The sequence below is a fragment of the Chenopodium quinoa genome, unplaced genomic scaffold, assembly GCF_001683475.1.
Source record: "Chenopodium quinoa cultivar QQ74 unplaced genomic scaffold, ASM168347v1, whole genome shotgun sequence".
NCBI classification, from domain to species: Eukaryota; Viridiplantae; Streptophyta; class Magnoliopsida; order Caryophyllales; family Amaranthaceae; genus Chenopodium; species Chenopodium quinoa.
The window spans coordinates 5,228,807-5,249,389 of record NW_018743175.1 but is presented as its reverse complement, the minus strand read 5'-3'; the positions used below and the strand labels follow the sequence as shown (position 1 = coordinate 5,249,389).

Here is a 20,583-nt window from a genome sequence, read left to right as displayed (position 1 = left end):
AATGGGAGGCTATGAGGAATTGAACCCCCATCACATGGGGGGAAGATGGAGGGATCTCCTCATTCCTCTTTTACTCCAGAGTTTGGCAGCCATTATTTAAGAATTATTTCAATAATGCATTTGGACAAACTCAGGTGGTTTTTGGATTCGGGAACGTCTTATACTTGTTTGATATCAGTACTAAATACTTCGTAGTTCTTTAGCATCTGAGACTCACGAAGGCAGATCAGTAGAAACTGTAATGGGACGCTGTTGATGGTAGGACTAGGTGATGTGATGCCAAAAACACATAATAGCACGGCCTTTTTTTTCTTTTTCTTTTTTTTAAGAAGACATAGCACGGGCATGGGGATAGAGACTGCGGTCACTGCGTGATATGTACCGAAATTTGCAGTCGCAAGATATGATATGATTATTACGAGGGGTTTGCAGAAAAATATATTGATGTTTGCAAGGGTAAACTCAAGAGGATTAAGGGATCAAGATAGTATACATGTTTTGTTATTGAACTCTGCAAAGAAATTTCTAGGAACCCGACATCTAAAATTAAGAGTATGGGAAGTGGATTAATAGATTTCTGTGAACTTTAATCTTGCTACTTTCAACAGAAAGACAATTGCTACTCCTAATGGAGCTGATAATGAGCTGAATTATATAAAGGATGCAAACCAACAATAACATCAACTGAAAAAGAGCGTAAAAAAATAATTGCAGCAGAGAGGATCAGTAAAGATTAAAGACAAGCTTGATAGCCGCCAAAAACTATGCAACTATGGCAATGAAGTACAGCAATAGTCGATAACTGAGTCCCAAAAACAAGAAATGCTGATAAACTAATTATTCAGGTAATTTCTACTTTACAAAGATGACAAACAAGTAACAGGGTAATCATTTATGGCCAGTAGTGTCTCAATTTGTACAATAAGTATATACACTTCAACAAATGTTGGAGGAAAAAAAAAAAACAAAACAAAACTATGGTAAATAAATGGATTAACTGCACTCACACAATTTGTCGATACTCAATTTATCCCAATCCTAATCACGAATGGCAAAATTCCACCAGAGAGCTTCCTGTGGGAACGTCATCTTGCGGAGAATGGCTACTTCCAATTGCCTCAGAGCTCAGAAAGAATGAACAAAATAGCAAATGCTGTTTTTGCCACTGCATCACTCCCTCTGCTCTATAAGAAGTCGCTAGAGAAGAGAAAAATCCCAACACACTGCTCCTCCCATAGCTCAATCAGAATTTGAATCATAAAAATCACTAGGACATGGCGTCATCACTTCAGATTCCAGTACTTGAACTACTCTATGCATGGTTGGTCGATCTTCAGGAGATGAAGAGACACATTGCATAGCCATTGACAACAGAGCGTCAAGGCTTTCCTGCTGCACCCCTTCACAATGTTGATCAACTATCTCTCTTTGTCTATCCTCCGTCACTAGAAAATTCAACTGCAATTAAAGTTGTGTATGAGTGTGCTATTCTACATGTGGAATCTTAGCAAAAAAAAAGGGGGGGGGGGGGGGGGGAGGGGGGGAAGCATATTGCATATATGTGCAAACCTTTTTAGATATTTAAAAAAGAAAGGATGCACATAACATAAAATTTATGAAGTTGTTGGGCATGTTCAATAAATCATGAACTGGACCAGAAACATAGTGGGGCATATCATAATATAGATAATTGTCTCATAGAAGGTTTGAAATAGCCACAGTTTTTAATCACAGATAAATGCCCAACAGCCAAAGTACAGTAAAAATCAGAAAACGTTAGAACATGAGCATCTGAAAGTTATTGCATACCCAACCAACGATATTTAGACCCTTTTCAATGAAAGAGGCATCTGTTGGACGTTTTCCACTCAAGACCTCTAGAACCAGAACACCAAAGCTATAAACATCAGTCTTCTCAGTAGCCCTCCCACTTTGCATATACTCTGTAGGACAAAGTGAAAATTCAGTTAATTAAAAGAGAATAGCAAATAAGTTTGCTGCTAGTAAAATTAAAACACAATTTTTATAGTCAATTATTACTTCACATGATACAGAGCCACAAAGGTAAAAACTATTTTCCAAGGCATACACTCATTTCAGTTCCACACAAAGTCATCACTAAACTCTAGATACAAACCAGGCTCCTCATATCAACAAGAAAATGCAATATCTAGGGGGTCGTTTGGCCATCAAATCCACAAAAGGAAGAGGCTTAAATTCTTGATGATGCAAATAAAACCAAACTCTAGGGCTGCCCACCACTCCACCAGCCTTAGGCTCCTTATTCATTTTACCCTCTTAACCTGAGCTGGATGTGCTGATTCATTATCAATAGTTACAAGCATGCAAAAAAAATGGATATCAAATTTATAGTCCACTATGTTATGACCACATGAAGCATCATTATATATACTTCCTCCGTTTTTTTTTAGTTGCATCACTTTGTAAATTGCGGACTCCTAGGTAATTTTTGGAGACGAGAGAGATAGAGAGAATAAAAAAAATGGACCCATGTGATAGGAAAGAGATAGAGAGAGTTTATTAACTAAAATCGAAAGTAATGCAACTAATTTGAAACTTCCGTTTTAAGAAAAGTGTGCAACTAAAGAGAAACGAAGGAATTACTATTATTGATCAGTCAACTAATTAACGAAAGAGAAATGAAGGGATGGGAAAGTGAGGGATACATTTTCCCTAATTTGGATATAACAAGGGAAGGGAAAGAAATGGAGGGATCCGTTTTCCTTCCCCTATTTATAAACCAAATATTTCCCTCCCCTCACCTCCCTTTCTTTCCTCTTTTTTACTTCCTCTACATTTCTCTTTACTATTGTTATCCAAACATAGTGGAAGTCTCAATTTGTAACGAATAGTCGAATACCACAAAAATGTTCTGTATTAACTATAGTATTGGATGCCACAAATGAACAAAAGAGCCATAAAAAAACAATTTATCCCAAAGAGCCCTCAAGCTAAGACATTCCAATCCTACCACCATCATTGGATTTAAGAGTCTCCAGTTCTCCACCACTGCTTCAGCCTAATATACTTGAAAGAAAAGGGGGACTGGACAGATCATTGCAGGAACAATGCAGGGTAGGAGGAGTGGGAGGGGAGGAGAGAGAGGAGAGGTGTGGGGAGTCTGTGCAAAAGAGAGTTAGGAATCAAGAAACAGGAATTGGATGCCTATTCATCTGGCTCTTGAGTAAACCTTGCCACAATTCAGCAGAACTGCTGGCCAAAATCTTAATTGCAAAGGACACTTGGGCATGATCCTTCCAGAATGATAGGTGGATCACCACGAACCGGTTTAACTTTCATACCATAGAGAGTTTATAGAATTGTTTTCTAAATAACATTAAGAATAACACCAGATTGGAAAGCTTCCATACCATTATAAGTGGGATTGAGATACATACAGCTTAGTATAAATCACGATGTATGTGGGTTAGGGGAAAACAGCACAGTCTAATACATATTTAGTCTATAACTAGTACAGAGAGTATTTGTGAAACACCCACACAAAAAGCATCTTCAGAAACAGAATTCCTTTGTATTGTGCAAAAAGAAAAATATAGGATACTAGAAGATATATAATGCTGATGATCTTACAAAATATATGCGCCAGAAACAACTAGTGATAAGTGTAAGTCTAATTAGATGTGATATCACATCAAGCCTTCACATGAACTTTTTCAGCATTAGAAAATTTTCATCAAATATGGTTGGACAGTTGGACACTGGCAACATAAAATGATAAAATCTTGTAGAAAAGGATAAGCAGATAATTTATTCATGATATTTAGGTTGAGTTAGTGTCTCAGGATTACCCACCAGGAGCAAGATAACCAAATGTTCCAGCAACAATTGTTGTGATGTGGGATTCCTCATCCTCCAACAACTTAGCCAGTCCAAAATCAGAAACACGGGCCTCAAAATTTGCATCAAGCAATATGTTGCTCGACTTAATATCCCGATGAATTATGCGAGGGGAGCAATCATGGTGCAGGTAGGCCAGCCCTTTTGCTGCCCCCAAAATTACATTCAGGCGCACATCCCAGTCCAGCAGCTCAGATTTCTCTGTAAATCCATCATCACCATCACAGGAAGTACAATTAGAATATCTAGAAAGCGCAAAAAAAAAAAAAAAAAAAAAAAAACTTTCACATAGCACAATTTTATATATATCTATATATAATTCGTAAAAATTGGAGGGTGAATATTTAGCACAATTTTAACTTCAGAATACAGAAGGTACAAAGGTTAAACAAAATAAATATAAAGGTTTAAATGTTTTCTATTATTGCTATCACAGATCCCAAGACAAACAGATAAATTGCATCACCAATGAAAGGACACATGTCTTCTATTGATCACCTTGAGTCCTCTTATGATTACATTCTTTCTTTTTTCACATAAAATTGCTGTCATCCCACCATTCCACCAACCCCAAATGACAGATGGGGATATCTTTTCAAGTGCTGTATTCTCTATAATTCTGTTAATGGACAAACAAAACAAGAGTATATGAAAATCCCTATGGTTAAGACCCATAATCAACATGACCACATGGAACATTGCTCTATCATTAGTTTAAAGCATTATATAATGAGTTGATGACAATCAGTCAATCATGACAGATTTGATTTGAGTTTTTTGATGAAATCCCTTCAATAGATTTCCCTTCATATATTTTATATCAGACAAACATACTTCCCTCTCACTTTATATTGTCAATACCACCAAAAATACTTTACAACCCCATTCCACAAATTATTCCAATAACCTCAAAGTATAAGCCCAGTTGTTGATCCCTCTACACAAGCTACCTGCCTCCCCCAAACTGAGTAACTCCCACTCTCGTCCTATTCCACAGATCCAAAATGTCAAACTCCACTATTGACTATTCTTCCAAAGGACATATACTTTGAATAACGAAACTGGGAAAAACCTAGCATTTGGCTTACTTAGGAATCCCGTGTGTATAGGTGAGATTGGCCAAGGAAACTCATCTATTTGCCAAAGAACAAGGCCAACAAGCTCCAAAAAAAAACTTGTCCCACAGAGTATTAACAAGGAAGAAATAAGGAAGAAATACTCTGCCAACAGTTTTTAAAATATTAACATCAAAATAAACCCAATGCTCTTACAGAGGAACCTGCCGATGGCAAGCTAAGGGAGGATGAAACATACACAGCTATAACCCTACAATGATACAACAATAACAGAAAGGTCCCATATCCTTAATCTGAAACAGAGTACCCATCTGCTAATTCATAATCAGGATTAACAAAGAACCCTAAACAGCTTGATGAGCCAATGTATTATAATCGATAATAATCTAAATACAAGAGAGTAACAAATAACTAAGCTCCAAAAGAGTTGGACAACCAACCCATCAGGTTTTTCTAACTCAAAACAAATGAACAATTTGCTTTAGCCTTTAGCACATGGACCCCAAGAGATTAAGAAACATTTCTGTCAATCAGCATACAAAGGGCTTTGGAATCATTTTCTAAACTGAAACCTTCTTCAGAGTCTACCTCCTTGTGAAGACCATCTTTCATCACTATTAACACAACATAGACTCAAAACCTGAATTTTGCTGTGAGTCAATACCACCCACAATACCCCTGGGTAATGCAAGTTGGTTTCAAGTCTTTTACACACGAACACATCATTACAGTATCATAGTCTCCAAGAGCACCATTAATAGGGTCCTAGGTACTAGTTAGCAATCTCAGTCATATAACAAAGTATGTCTTTTAACCTCCCACACCTCAGCAAATCTCCTGGTTCAATAGGATTACCAAAATATCTACTTATTCCACTTTTGTGATTTTGATCCAAATTACCAAAAATTTATTCCTCGCTTGAATAGAAGAGTGGGGTTCTAATTATATATATAAATAAAGCCTTCCAACATCCATCTCAATTTCAAACTATAGCAAAAAAAATTATCAGTTCACAGAGCAGCTCTACGAGAAAAATGGTCTATGACTTGTCTGGTTATTAGCACAACTCCAAATGTACATGAATAAGAAGAAATTTAGTTTTCAATGCATTTTTTTGGCTATCTAGTGGATGTTGTGGATGGATATAAATAACAGGATTTGTCCAGAGAGGATCACACATAGCATTTCTCGGTGGTAGTCTACTCTGCTTGACTTTTGCATTAGGAGCCAACATCACTCTCTCTAGAGGTTAGAACATTTTAGAGGCCTGCCCTATCATAACGCATAGCATACATTTGATCATAGTACACTTGAAAGCACAAGTTCCTTGATAGAAAAAACTCTTTATTTCCCCTTTCCTTATTCAAGCACTCAAACCAAAACACAAATTCATTTAAGGAACGCATTGGCCTAGCAAAGGCTGAGGTAGGTTTAATTGTACACAGTAACAGTCTTAAACAGAGAAGATGTCTTCAACTAACCCTTTATTTGAAAAGCAAACATCTGATAAATATATAAAAGCACTATATGTATGATATATTGCAAGCCATCAGTATGTTTGCATGAATCTTTATTAAACTAGGATGAACTAAATCCTATGCAAAAACATGAGCATATAAAACCTCAACAGTCAACATGACAAGGTGGATTACAAATTGATATCATCAGCCATTTCATGGGATAAAAATAAAACCCCTATATTGGTCCATAAACACAGGTAGTTTACATGTTATTAGACATGGTCCAAATAGATGAGAATGTATAGATATCTTACCATGAAGTGCTTCATCCAAACTACCTCCAGGTAAATAATCATATATCAACAATTTTGATAAGGGTGAATTGCAATATCCTCTAAGATTTACAAGATATCGGTGTTTGATGCTCCCAAGAATTTCGAGTTCCCTTTCAAAGAATCGGTCAAAACCATCATTCAACTTTACGATTCTCTTCAATGCAAAGACATTACCATCATCCATAGCCAGTTTGTACACGGTACCAAAGCCACCACAGCCAATTATGTGTTCCTCATTTAAGTTCTCCAACTTCTTAATAATGTCTTTTGAAGAATATGGAAGGTCTCCATGAAACATCACAATTGATGCACCTGAAGCAACAAAAAGCATGAATTTATACACTCAGAATATTGTAAGTGCAAATCAAAGATGATAAATCTCAACAAGGATACATAAAATTTGTAGATAGCCCACAACAGAACAGCACCTCCACTAACATCCATTGCAAGACCTTTGGCATCATTTTTACCAAGCTTCTTATACAAAAAGCATCCCCAGAAACACATTAAAGCCACCAAAAGTAAGGCTCCAACAGTTGCTGATGCGCTAATAAGTAGTCGGCCCGAATACGGCTTCTTGCCATCACCTTGACCTACATGGTATGGTTGAAAATGAACATACGCACAAGGGATGAAAAAAAAAAATAGAAGAATAAAAATAAGCTAAACCAAACAAATGTGATCTGCTCCATGACAATTGTGGCTTTGATTTAAACAGGATGTTAACCAAGATATGCCTTTTAAATGCATGAATTCTAACACTACAAATAAAATAAATGCTCACATTTGCACATTCAAGATTACCTGGAGAACTACCTGGAATTCCTCCCGTCCCTCCATTCTTGCAAGCCACATCAATTTGCTTACCGCAGAGGCCACGATTTCCTACAAAACTGCATAAGAGAAAATATTACGCACAGAAATTGAAAAAAAGGAAATATTATTTGTAGCTGAGAACTGCAACATCAGAAACAAAATTTCCTTAAAATTTAACCCACACAAAAATTAGAACAGTTGGATACATCAGATCGATGTGAAACATCAAGAAGCCTAGATACTGCAGTCCTGAAATTACAAACTCCCAAATACAGGATACTTGCAAGGTTGAATCATGGACTAGGTTGTTTAAAACAGGAGGAAAGAAGGGGCAAGAAGAGCATTAATGTCTTAGTCTCTTAGGTAAGATGTAAGAGTATAGTTAACCATGACAACAAGAGCAAAGCTCAGCAAGCAATGCATGATAACTTATAAACCTAAGTGGACAAAAAGAGACATAGAACATAGCCATCTGAAAAGAAATCAGGAACATCAAAGAATCTCAAATAGGAATTAAACAACAGCATACTTACGAGTCTTGAGCAAACTTGGCAAGTACACCATCTGACGGTATGGGTCCAACCAGGAAGTTCGTAGACAAATTGCTATGAACATAAGGACATCAGCTCAATGTTGATTCCATACAATTACATGAGCACCTATCTTTGAATTTGTTCAGATACTTACAAAGCAGTGAGTTTGTTTAGTTGTCCAAGTGAAGGAGGAATTGATCCACTGAGTGAATTGCTTGATATATCACTGTGAACACAAAAAACAATCACTTATTATTAATAGTTTAAGAAGATGCATCACCTATTAAGTGTTGGAAAATTCACAAGACAGAAAGCCAAGGCTCTACAAAATCAATTTCAAAAGCGGAAAATTGATTGTGTGCGTACAAATATTAGGTACAACCTATATAAAAGTTTTGAATATAGCATTTAGGAGATGGCACATCAGATAAAAAGACAAAAACTACCTAAAAGTTTCATTTCCTTGGTCACACTTACATACCATCATACATCACTATCCAATTAGTTACGATCCCAAAATACATGTATATATACACAATAAAAACCCAGTGTGAGCTCTCACTGAGGTGCAGATCAACAACCAGTTCACCAAATGACCTTGGAGTTGGTCACAATTATGACAAAAACATGAAAGAACTAAGCTTCTTCCACTATAGAAAGCAGCTGATGGTGTACAGCTTCAAGAAAGAACAAAAATTGAATCATATGAACAGAACATCCAGGAAACAAACATAAGAGTATAGTTGAAAATAACTTACAGAGATTGAAGCCCGGTAAGATTCCCCAGCTCGCTAGGAATCTGTTCACTTAAATAGTTGCCTTGCAGGTATCTGTGAATTTGAAGAGAGAAGCATTACCACACAGCAGTATACCACATATACTAAAAATAATTAGATCAACAAAAATAACTTAGCAACCAAATCCTCAACATTGACATTTCCCAACAAAATACTTCAGCATCAAGTTCATACAATCCGAAGATAACTAATGAGGAGCTATACTTTCATCACCCTCTTTACGTCTTCTGAATATTGTTACTCATGACAATTATGTGAAGAAGCATACGTTTGAACCCCTTCTACTGGACAAATTTGATGAATCACTTGACAGCGATGGCGGAATGGCTTAGAGATCAGTGACTTGAAAACAAGAACGTTACCCAGAGTATACTAGAAGTTGTTAATATCAGCAATTTGTATTTTTCAGTATATAATACCATCTAGTTTCAATATCTTGGCTCTTTTGAGTGCAATTGAAAACATTAGGCATTATTCTCTTTAGAAAAATATGCAGTCCCAGCTAGATTATTGCTAAGAAAATACGAACTACAGAGATACCAAAAACCAACTAGACCAACATCTTATCTGCATCAACTTTTAATAAAGCTCCAATTATCCATAGTTCTTAACCAAGCCTGGTAACACGGAAATTTGATATTCTTATTTTCTACTAAGGTGGGGTGGAAGGAGTTAGGAAGGATATGAAGTATATGGATTTGCATGAGGAGGAGGCATTGGATCATAAGGGATGGAGGAGGAAGATTTTTGTGGATGACCACACAGAATCAAATTTGGTTCATATAGCTGACCCCACTTATAGGATTAAGGCTTTGATTGATTGATTGATTGATTTTTTTTCTACTAAGCAGGAAAGCCACGGATACTGCACAAACAACGAAGAGAAAGCAAGACAAGCTACACAGCCTACAAACACACTAGATTACTTAGATACTTCGCCAAATATGCTTCATCCGCCACATGCTATCCAAATATAGACCAAAGAGGCAAAGAGATGCTCATAACCAACAGGGCCAACATTGAGAATCTACATCGTCTGTTAAAAGCTCCTATGATCCAAAGTTCCTAACCAACTGAGGTAACAAAAAATTTGAAATCCTGATGATCTCCAAAGCAGGAAAACCATGACTCATGCTAGATACTTCTCCAAATTCTCTTTGTCCAACACTTATAATCCAAAATCTTTCACTTGCAAGCAGCATTGTCAAAGTTGTCTAATTACATGATATACTCTCCAGCTGAACAGTGTCAAAAATTTCCTATCTAGTTGCATCCTTCCTTACAATAATAAGTCTACTCCCTTAATAGCATGTAAATGGACATTCGTCGATAAATGGAACTGCTCCGCAAAAGCAAAGGATCCTCCTTGTTTACTTATTACAGAACTTTTTAGACAAGAACTCAAGAATTATATACCTATTATGTGTCCTTGATTACACCTGCTTACACTAGGACACTAGTGAGCAGTCTCAACACTGCCCATCCAATTTGACACAGAATCTTTAACTTGATACCATACAGAGGGTAAAATGGCAGCCACCCAAATACGACAAATTAAAAGTAACAAAATAAATAGCTCTGTAACTTACAGTACTTGCAGCCCTGTACAATTTCCCAGTTCTGAAGGAATTTTTCCATAAAAATTGTTGTGATTAAGTTCCCTGGAAAACAGGCAAATGATGGAAATTAATTTTTGTTAATTACTAATATCTAAGACAAATGTATATGATAAGACAATTTATCTGCCATATTCATAAAAGTGTACAAAACAACATTTTTAGAAGACAAATCATCAACCAACATCCTAGCAAGCTAGCACTATTCAATTATCCGAGTATCACATATCATGACATTCAACAAAGCCCGATTCCTCTTTGTTTTTGCATCAAACACCCTCTATGCACTGTCCTCAAAATTACCATACCCAACAAGCATACATGTTCAAAAAACATTTCTCTCAGGCAATTCATTGAACACCTTATGTGCGTCCTCAATTGATTTACATTTCCCATAAAAATCATCCAATCTTGAACCCACATTTACATCATCCTTAATCTCCATTAACAACCCATGAAACCCTACCCCAAACAAAACAAAACAAAATTATAAAAATCTCAATTCCTTGGTATCTTAAAACTCACGATACTCGCTCTTTTTTAAAACAAACTAAACATAAGTATTTTAATAATTCATTTTCTTCTGGAATTGCATACTGAAACTGAACTTTCATCTAGTTTTCTAGATTTGCTGCAAAGATTTGAAAAACAAAAATATATCTTTAGTACTATTAATCCAAGCACCCACCAAAAGAAAAGGGAGGGTAAAAAATAACACGTTACCTATGAATTGCTTATATGAGTGAGTTTATTATGGAGGTTCCCATTGTAATTTGCAACAGAAATCCTTCAATTAGAGTTGAAATTTGAAGGCTGATAGGATTTAATCAATTAATTTGAGGATTGACAATGACATTTGAGGAGAATTAAAAAGAGAGAGGAAAACAAAGTAAATAAGGAGGGAAATCGGGTGGGAAAAACAATGATAAATCTTCATTTGGTCATGTGGCTTGCACAAGGGACGGTCAACGCCTGAAAATTTTTGGTCAACAACTAGAATCTGGATAAGGTGCCATAATACAACAAAAAAGTATAATATAAGGTAGCTTAATACATTTTTAATATTAAGTAGTTTTTCACAAAAACTAGTTTTTTTAAGGTACTTTCTCAAAAACTTTCCTAATAAGAAATTCATATATAAAGGTATATACACATATGTAGTTCTAAACAAAAGCAAAAGAATGAAAAGAATCTTTGTGGATGACCATGAGAGAAACATAAGGCTTTGGTTTTATTGATGTTGTACATAAAGTCACAAATTCATCAATACATGTGTGTCTAATTAGGTATATACATGAACAAATGCACATAAAATTATCCTAAATTAAATTATTAAGGACAAAAGCTAAACTAGAAAAGGAATAAAACCAATAATGAAAGTCAAGAGAGTTGCTTACAGGATCTCCAACTGGTCAAGCTTCCCAATATCAGGAGGTATTTGTCCACTCAACTTGTGGTGTGAAAGATTCCTAGAAGTAAAGGCATGAAAACAAACATCACTCATAACCAACAAAACCCGCAATAAGGAAATACACAATGTTACAAGGGGTGGAATAGAAATTGGACATGTTACAAGCACAAACATGTAAAGAAACAAGAATATGAATTTGATGCAAATTGTGAGCCCCAAATGAAGTAAACTAGGTCACCGGTACACGTCATAAATATAAGCCCATGAATCTTATCTCCTTAATTATCACAAAGTAACTAATATGATTGAAATTAACAATTCAAAGTCTAACCCTTAATGCAAGAGAGGAGTAGGAAAAAAGCTCCTCACAGAAAGGGGAGAGTATTTCAACGAAGCAGCTGCTTTTTCTGATGCCAAATTGAAGATTATATCCAAAACAATTACTTCCTTCATTGCTTTATAATTGCACTATTTGAGTATCACACTTACCAAAACACAAGTTAAACCATTTGATAAGTTTAATTAAATATTAGTAAAAAGTTGATATTGACGTAAAAAAATCAAGACAAATCGAACAAGATCCCACATGACTATACTTTTTTCTTGCCCAAAAATCACAAAAAATGGTTGAATTTGTGAATAGTTTAAATTTAAAAATCGTCAATATTCAAATAGTGAAGGTCTGAAGGAGGCACAATTTTTCTCTATCAGCAAAGATTAAACAGGTATATATACAGGAAACAAGGCAGCAAATTGAGTCGTATGAAAGTAATGCTCCATCCATTTTTATCTCAAACAACTGGGAATCCTAACCTCTTACCATGTACAAATATATTTAAAATCCGACCTCTCATATCCAGGGTTAGATGTCTTAAGCTCATGCTTCTGGTGTTCCGTAAAAACAAGCCACATGCAATACTCTTAAAGGTTATGAATTTATCATCAAAATAAAACAAAGTATCAAAACTTACAAATGTATAACCCGCCTGGATTTCTCATTGCATGTCACTCCTTTCCACCGACATGGATCAGGATCTTCAGGTCTCCACTTTTGAAGAATACCATCTGAGTTGGGAACTGATGTTCTAAAATTCACAAGGGCCTCACCTGCATGTATACAAACAGAACAACATGATTTTAGTAATAAAAAAAAAATAATGAGCAAGGAAACCCTTGGGTTCTCTAGGCAATATAAAATTTTCCAGTCAACAGACACAGATATACAGCATGCAATTCCAAGATAAAGTTCTAGTGGCAGGCAATACATGGACGATTATGGCAGCTACGACATAAAGTGACAAATTTCAAACGCCAAGATGGTATATGATCAATTTAAGTGATTCCACGTATTTACACTTGAAAAAAGCACTATAATTACTAAATGAAAAGATTTTGACATTTGCAAAGCCAAAATTATGAGCATATATCATTTCTACGTGAATAACAAATAGAAGTACCAATAATTGTATTAAATGTGGCAGCTAATGATGGACTCTATATCATCACAGACTAACAGCACATACTGAACAACAGGTTTATAATTCCTCAACATATGTCAAGAAGTGTACTATACAGGAAAGAGGAAACACCATAATAATTTGATGCATTAACAAATCCATTACAAAGTAATTTGTATATTGAGCAAACATGTGCACACTCATCTTTAAGTTCCTAAATCCCTTTACATTTTTTCTTAAGAGGAGGGGGTGGTAAAGATGGACTTGACACCACCTGATGTGAATTATTTATAATGTAGGAAATGAGGTCATACATAACCTGTATAAGGGGGGCATGTCCTGACAGGAGGCAAATAATGGGTGATAACATTTGAGACAAACATTTAAAGATTATTTATAATATATCTCATAGGAATAAGAGGTTGGCAGAGGATCAGTGTAAAGCTCAGATCCTAGATTCCTTACAAAAGGAAAATAAACTTCTGCAGGACTCTGTTAGTGGTAAGAGAACAAGAAATGGACAATAAAGAAACAAAACCTACCGTCAGGACTGAGAGCTCTGCTACCAGCGGCCAGAATGCATATCACTACAGCAAATACATTGTACATGTGACCAAGTCTCAACTGAACAATTTCCATGGCAGATAAAGCAAAGCATGATAAGAACACAGTATATCATCTGATATACCCAATTATAGTGTCTCTACCTGCTCCGCATATCGTCATCACAAGTTTTATCTATCAAATAACTGCAAAGAATAACAGTGACGATCAGCAATACAATAATGAGTATATGTACCCAACAACCATGTTTAAGATCATAGATGTCAAATAAAAAAATAAAACCGTTTCTACCATAATTTAATTTCAGAAAGATAACTGCAACACAAGGCATAAAATTTCCAACTGCATTTAATATTGTAGCAACCACTTAAACACGAATCAAAAAGATTAGGAAGCCTCCAACAGCATTAATATTGTAGCAACCACTTAACAATAATCAGAAAGATTAGGTAGCTTCCAATTGATCAAGTAAAAGACTCAGAGCGATCCAATTCTAACCGATAAACCGCCTCAAAATCCCATCAAAACCGCCGATTGCACTTCAGCATACCAATGTAACTTAATTCTTCAAATATGACTCGCAGAATAGCACTCAAGCTCCACAACCATTTACAATGACCAAAATTCAATAAACAGTAACTTTCTTCACTAAATTCCACCTACCAATTCAACATAAACCCTAAACCCCTAAAAATACTTAAATTAACCAAATTCACTATTCTCAGTAATTTCTACACTACTAACTAAAAATCAAGCACAATCACATCAAAATAAACAAAGGTTAACCCTAAAAACAAGAAAAATCATCAATTAAACAAAAAATCGAAATCCTTAACAAAATTAAACTCAAAATTAAGCAATTGATTCACAAAATATCGAGTAATTACCTCCTAAATTATCGAAATCTGAGATGCAATTTTCTTCACTGAAAATGCATCTCAGATACCAAAAAAATCGGTGGAAAAAATGCCGGTTCCAGAAGTTTCTCCGATAATCCGCAGCTAAGAACAAAACCTGAATTGTAGCGAATTCGAGGAGAGAGAAAATCGATGATGAAGATGATGATGATAATGGTGAAGAGAGAGAGAGTTGAGAGAGTGTAAAGTGAGAAGAGAGAGAAAGTGAGTGAAGAAGATGCTCTATGAACTGAGACGAGCCAATAAGAGGAGAGAAAGTTGGCACGTGCAAGGAGGATGTTCCGCACGTGCAACCGACGTCGTTTAAGTACAATCATTTGCAGTAAGTAGAGTGGATTACTGTATTATTATGTTATGGAGTAATGATATAGGGGTGAGCATGGAACGGGTACTCGTACCATTAGTACTAACGGTTTGGGTAACCGTTAACCAATATCACTAAAAGTGATATCTATAAACCAAATTGATAAGTTCGGGTACCCAGATTTCAGGTATCCGGATTTTCGGATCGGTTATCGGGTACTCAATAAGATGTCCAATAATGATAATTAAACTTAATAATGTAGTTATTATGATAACATTTAACACTAATTTACAACAATACCACGTAATCTTGACCAAGTTATTAATAATATTACTAATCATTGATATTATAAAGTCATTATGAAGTAAAGTAAGAGTTTAGATTTTGGAAAAATGGATTTAAGTAGGAAAAAAAAAAACAAAAAATTGCTTATCGAATCGGATCGGGTAACCGTTATTTTTAAAATGATACCCAATAACCATACCCGATAACAAATTATCGGTATTCGGGTACTCTAATTTTCGTAACGGTTACGGATCGAGTTTTCGGGTTTTTGGTTTTTCGGTTAGTTTTGCTCAGCCCTATACTACTAATACTATAGTACTCCGTAGTATAAGTATCCAACTATCAACCATTGGAAATGTCTGTATTGTCCTTTGACTCTTGCTTCAATACTCCTATGTAGTATGATTACGTAAAAACAATAATCTCTACCCATTTAAAAGTGAGAACTTGGTCAACATCCCTAATAGTCATTTGAGTTTAAGTCAACGAAAAACATTGTTCGTAAGTTTTCCCTGTGAATAACTTTTTTCTTGGGGGTGTGAAAGCCGAAAGTAGGCCCTATACGTCGTAAGTGAAGATATGGCATCTTGATTAGTGTATACAACGATTATGTTTCACCTTTGTTTTGGCTAGCTTTAGGCATGAGATAAACCTTCACACATTGGTACATCATGTGTACACCATAGAAATTCTTTTTCTTTAAAATACCTGTTTTACTATTTTTGAAATACAAATAGGAAATTCTAAGACATTACCGCCACCGTGAAAACGGCTAAGACAATTATCAAAGACGCACAGCGGAAGACTCACTTTAAAACCATTCAAAACAAGTCAACTTAAAAAGTCAAACCAAACGAAAGTAAAGTCAAACAAAATTAAACTACAACTTGGAACCATTGTAGGCCCTTATCAAAACTCAAAACGAATGTTAAAATCTTTGTGTTAGTCTCACAAGCAAATATATAATAATCAAAACGAATAAACACATCATATTCTTATGATATTCTTATAAAAACTAAACAGGAATCGCTCTTTATATTCCAAACCAAATTAAACATTTAGTTTAATTAAACAAACCTTCAAACATGCCAATAATAAAAGTGTGTGTAATACTCCGTATTTTCATATAATTTATAAATTATTTAATTAATTATAATATATATTTTTAAGGGCTAAAGTATTTTAAATTAGTGAGTTTTATAAAAGTATAATTTATTTTGGGCTAAACGTTTATTAATCTTTTAGGCTCATTTAAATAATAGTATGTAAACAATCCTTACATACTCCTTGTGGCCCAACCCATTTTATTTAAGTAAACCCAATTCTTTTATTTGAACCCTTGTGGGTCAAATATTTCATAAATAAAGTCCATTTGTTTATTAAGCCCAACCCTAATCTTTATTCCCTACACTATAAATACCTCTCAATATCCCAAAATTTTCCCACACAAGAGATCAAAGATCAGATTTTGGGGTAAGTAATCTTTTCTTTTCCCTTATTTTTCTTTTCTTTTTCTTTCTTTTCTTTTCTCCTTTTTCTTATTCTTTTCTTTCCTTGCATGCTGCTTTGGTTCATGTGTGAATGCATGGCCAATTGCTGCTTGCATGTTTTGCAGCAACCTCACGCCACTCCCCAGCCAGCCGGCCACCTCCCGCCGGCGACCCACGTCGGCAACCATCCCCACCGTGAGCCACCTTTCTCTCTATCTCTTCCTCCTTGTTTTAAATTATTGTTTTATGTAGTATATATTTTTGGGTTTTGATTCTTGTTATTTAAATATGATTAGTATATTTTATAATTGTGTTTTGATAACTAAAGAGTATAAACTTCTGATTTTGTATGGTTTCAAATTATGGTTTTTATAAAGTATTAAAAGGTTAGGGTTTTAACTATTAAAGTGTTGATTTTTAGGGTTCTAATAATCAATTAAATTAGGGTTTTCATTCCTATTGAATTTATAAAGATTAATTAAATATAAAAACTGATTTTCGGTAATCAAATTCCGATCTCCGTTCTTAATTATTTTTAATCACGTTTTAATCCCGCTGAGATTATAACTCGTCTGATTTTTACAAATAAATAGTGTTTTTCATGTGTAAACAACGTTCTAATCATAACATATTACCTTCGGCAGTAATTACCACCCTCTCGTGGCCAAAATCAGCCTCTAAATAGGGTTTTCGGACAGTTTTTGATTTTTGACGAAGGTTTAATGTTTTAAAAATAATTTTCAGATTTATTTGGGGGGTTTAAATTATAAAAAGTGTGTTGGAATTTTTATATAAACACCATGAATGAGTTTTTACTTTGTGGTTTTAATTACCCACTTAAAGAAAGAGTTTTAAAGGTTTTAAACCAAAAATTTCAGCTTATTAGAGAAGGTTTAAAGTGTTTAAAGGTTGCTAAAAATTTGTGTAATCAAGGAAGTAATTGAGTTTATGTATTTGGTATTGTAGGAGACTTTAAGTTGAGTAATTTCTAGCATTGTGGCTAGTTGGAAAGATGATTTAATTAAGGTACGTACAAGTATACGAAGAACCTTGACTTTAGAAGCATGTTTAAGGACTTGGAAAAGACCTAGAATCATGTTAGGAGACTTGTGGATTGGTTGAAATTGTTTGGTAATAAGTTGATTGTTGATAAATGTGATGATTGCTTTAATTCATGTATGAGAAATTGCATTGATGTTTCCTATTGAGCATTATTTATGCAATATTTTGCAAGAGAGCTTAGAAGCAAAGCTACAAGTATATATATATGGAATGAATCGTTTTAACTACTTATTCAATTGTATTGAATTGGAATGAGTAAAGAAAGAGTTAAAGTCTGATAAGACATAATTGTGGATTTGAGGTGCCTTATGCACTTAAGGTGTTTATACACCGAGGTAGTTAAAGGATGCAATAATACATGTTGTTTGTCACTAATAAATTAAGAATTGAATTGGAAACTTGAATGATTTGTATGATTGATGTATGATTGGTTGTGTTGATTGCATGTGAGTCATCACCTAATCTAAACTGGTAAATCACGTAAAGTGCAAGAAGGATGAGCAATAAAACTCTGGATTTGTGCACATCTAGAGTAATGACAAACATGGGTTGGGGTTCACAGGGTATTAGCCGTGTACTTTTCAGAGGTCGTCTGATCTACGAGTCTCTTGTTTAAATTCTTTTAAAAATTATAATGAGTTAGATGAGATCTCATACTAGCTATGGCCACGGAGTCGCGCCCGTCTGCCATTGGATGTTTATTAATGTCTTCCGAAAGGAGGCATAGGGTTTTCTTTATTAATGTTCCGGAATGGAGCATAGGGGGACAACCTGGTCAATTGCTTAATCCGATCAAGTTAATGAAATGAACAATGCTATTTAGTGAAAACTTAGTAATGATCGACAATTGAGTCATGTGTTCCAGTCAATGATTATATTGTGAGTGTATGAAATGCTTGATAGTATCATGCTAAGACTCTTTACTATATTTCGTAGCTTGTATGTACTCAGCGATGCTAATTGCGTGCTTTTGTGTGTTTCTCTTGGTCATGGCCTTCGCCTTCAATGACCCTGTAATGATCCAATTCTTACACTTGTAATTTTGGGGAGCAGATTAATCACAGGTTTTTGCATAAACTGATTTGCATCAGGGTGATGGGATTTGAGTGGAGCGTTGGTTATTCACTTAGCTTATTTTATATCATAGATTGAATTTTATTTTGGTTCTAATTCCATTTACTTCCTATTATACTGGATTTTGAATAAGGGTCGTTATGGTTCCTAATTGTAAGACTAAGTTGAGTTTTGACTTTTAGTTTTGAAACTTTTATTCTTTTTAAAAACTAAGTTAGTTTTCCGCTGCTGATTTCTGAAACTAGCCTTAACGTTTGAACACGTGGCGGTAGCACGCCAGTAATTCTCTCATAGGTTATTAAAAGTATTTACAGGTTATTACAGATTAATACAGGTTTTAAAGAGAGAATTATTGGGGTGTTACAGTGTGGTTCTGACATGCCAACATAATTATTCAAATCACCAATTCACCACAAATAATTCATACTTCACAAATCAATCACCAACATCAATCCAATCAACAATTCCAACCAATACCTATCATGATACTACTTTGGAATTAATTAAACAAAGCCTAGCATGCTTCTATACACTTAAATAATTACCAAGTATGCGAACGTACCTCGAATATGATCTCAAAATCGCCACAACTACACGAAATCACTCACCTGGAAATTTCCTACAACCCAAAATTACAAAGAGACATTAATACATATTCAATATAAATTTCCAGCAATATATACACTCTTTATATCACTTATAAACCCTCTAAAACATGCTGAAAATTAATTTAAAACCCCTACTTTTATTCCCTATTAATGAGTAATTAAAAATCCTTTCAAGAAACATAATTTTAACATTTATATAAAAATTCCAGCTTTATAAAAACATGTAAAATTGTTTAAATGTTTAAAAATACCTACTTCAATAATTCCAACTAATTACAATCAATTTCCATTAATATACATTAATCTAAAAACTTAGGGTCTTCAATTTGGGGCTTTTTAATTCAAAAAATAAATCTAAAAATTATATACATAATAATCATAATCAAACATCATAAAAATCATCACAAAACCCAAAAATAACAATTGAATTAAGGCTAGATTAGAATTAAAACAAGAGAGTTTTTTTTTTTTTTTTTTTAAACCCGCACAACCGCACGACGGGGTGGGGGTTGCTGCCGCCCTCCACGCCGGTGGCTGCTAGCGGCGGTGGCCGGCCAGTAGGAGGTGGTGGTGGCGGCCGACCACCTTGTGTGTGCGTGTGGGGTGTGTAAAAATAAAGGGGAGGGGGAAAAATTAAGGGAGAGAAAATAAGAGGAGAGAGAGTGTTTACCTTTGGGTATTCTCCACCCTGGGCAAGATCAAACTTTCTCATAAGATGGGTATTTATACCCCTCTCAAAACCCTCGAAACCTTAAATTCCCTTTTTACCCTTAATGATCCATTCTCCTATTCAAACTAGACATTTGACTTCCTTTAAAATTCCATTGACTTTAAAATTTTCTTTTTTAAAATAATGCGCCCCAAAGTTTCTAAATAATAAAATAAAATATTTTCAAAGC

At 34.8% G+C, this 20,583-nt stretch overlaps 1 protein-coding gene across 2 annotated transcripts; it reads right to left on the bottom strand.

Annotated features, from left to right (window-relative positions):
• Positions 1 to 727: 727 nt before the first annotated feature.
• Positions 728 to 15,073, bottom strand: LOC110732705 (LRR receptor-like serine/threonine-protein kinase FEI 2). 2 transcript variants are annotated; one of them, XM_021912686.1, is made up of 14 exons: positions 14,832 to 15,073; positions 13,923 to 14,129; positions 12,895 to 13,030; positions 11,910 to 11,981; positions 10,486 to 10,557; positions 8,858 to 8,929; positions 8,254 to 8,325; positions 8,100 to 8,171; positions 7,567 to 7,643; positions 7,179 to 7,343; positions 6,730 to 7,062; positions 3,835 to 4,080; positions 1,810 to 1,943; positions 728 to 1,458 (listed from the first exon to the last, which is right to left on the bottom strand). In XM_021912686.1, exons 2-14 carry the CDS (start codon positions 14,017 to 14,019, stop codon positions 1,240 to 1,242), a joined length of 1,767 nt encoding a protein of 588 aa, XP_021768378.1. In that variant the 5' UTR covers positions 14,020 to 14,129; positions 14,832 to 15,073; the 3' UTR covers positions 728 to 1,239. The 2 variants fall into 2 exon arrangements, with proteins under 2 accessions (XP_021768378.1, XP_021768377.1); XM_021912685.1 differs by having other exon boundaries at positions 7,555 to 7,643; positions 14,832 to 15,072.
• Between the last annotated feature and the right edge of the window lie 5,510 nt (positions 15,074 to 20,583).

Excerpts from the sequence above, each read along its gene's own strand:
- LOC110732705 (XM_021912685.1), bottom strand. The coding sequence starts at position 14,019 with ATGGAAATTGTTCAGTTGAGACTTGGTCACATGTACAATGTATTTGCT. Across the intron at positions 13,031-13,922 it reads CAGAGCTCTCAGTCCTGACG|GTGAGGCCCTTGTGAATTTT; the intron begins GTAGGTTTTGTT and ends GTATACATGCAG. Across the intron at positions 1,459-1,809 it reads GTCTAAATATCGTTGGTTGG|TTGAATTTTCTAGTGACGGA; the intron begins GTATGCAATAAC and ends CTTTAATTGCAG.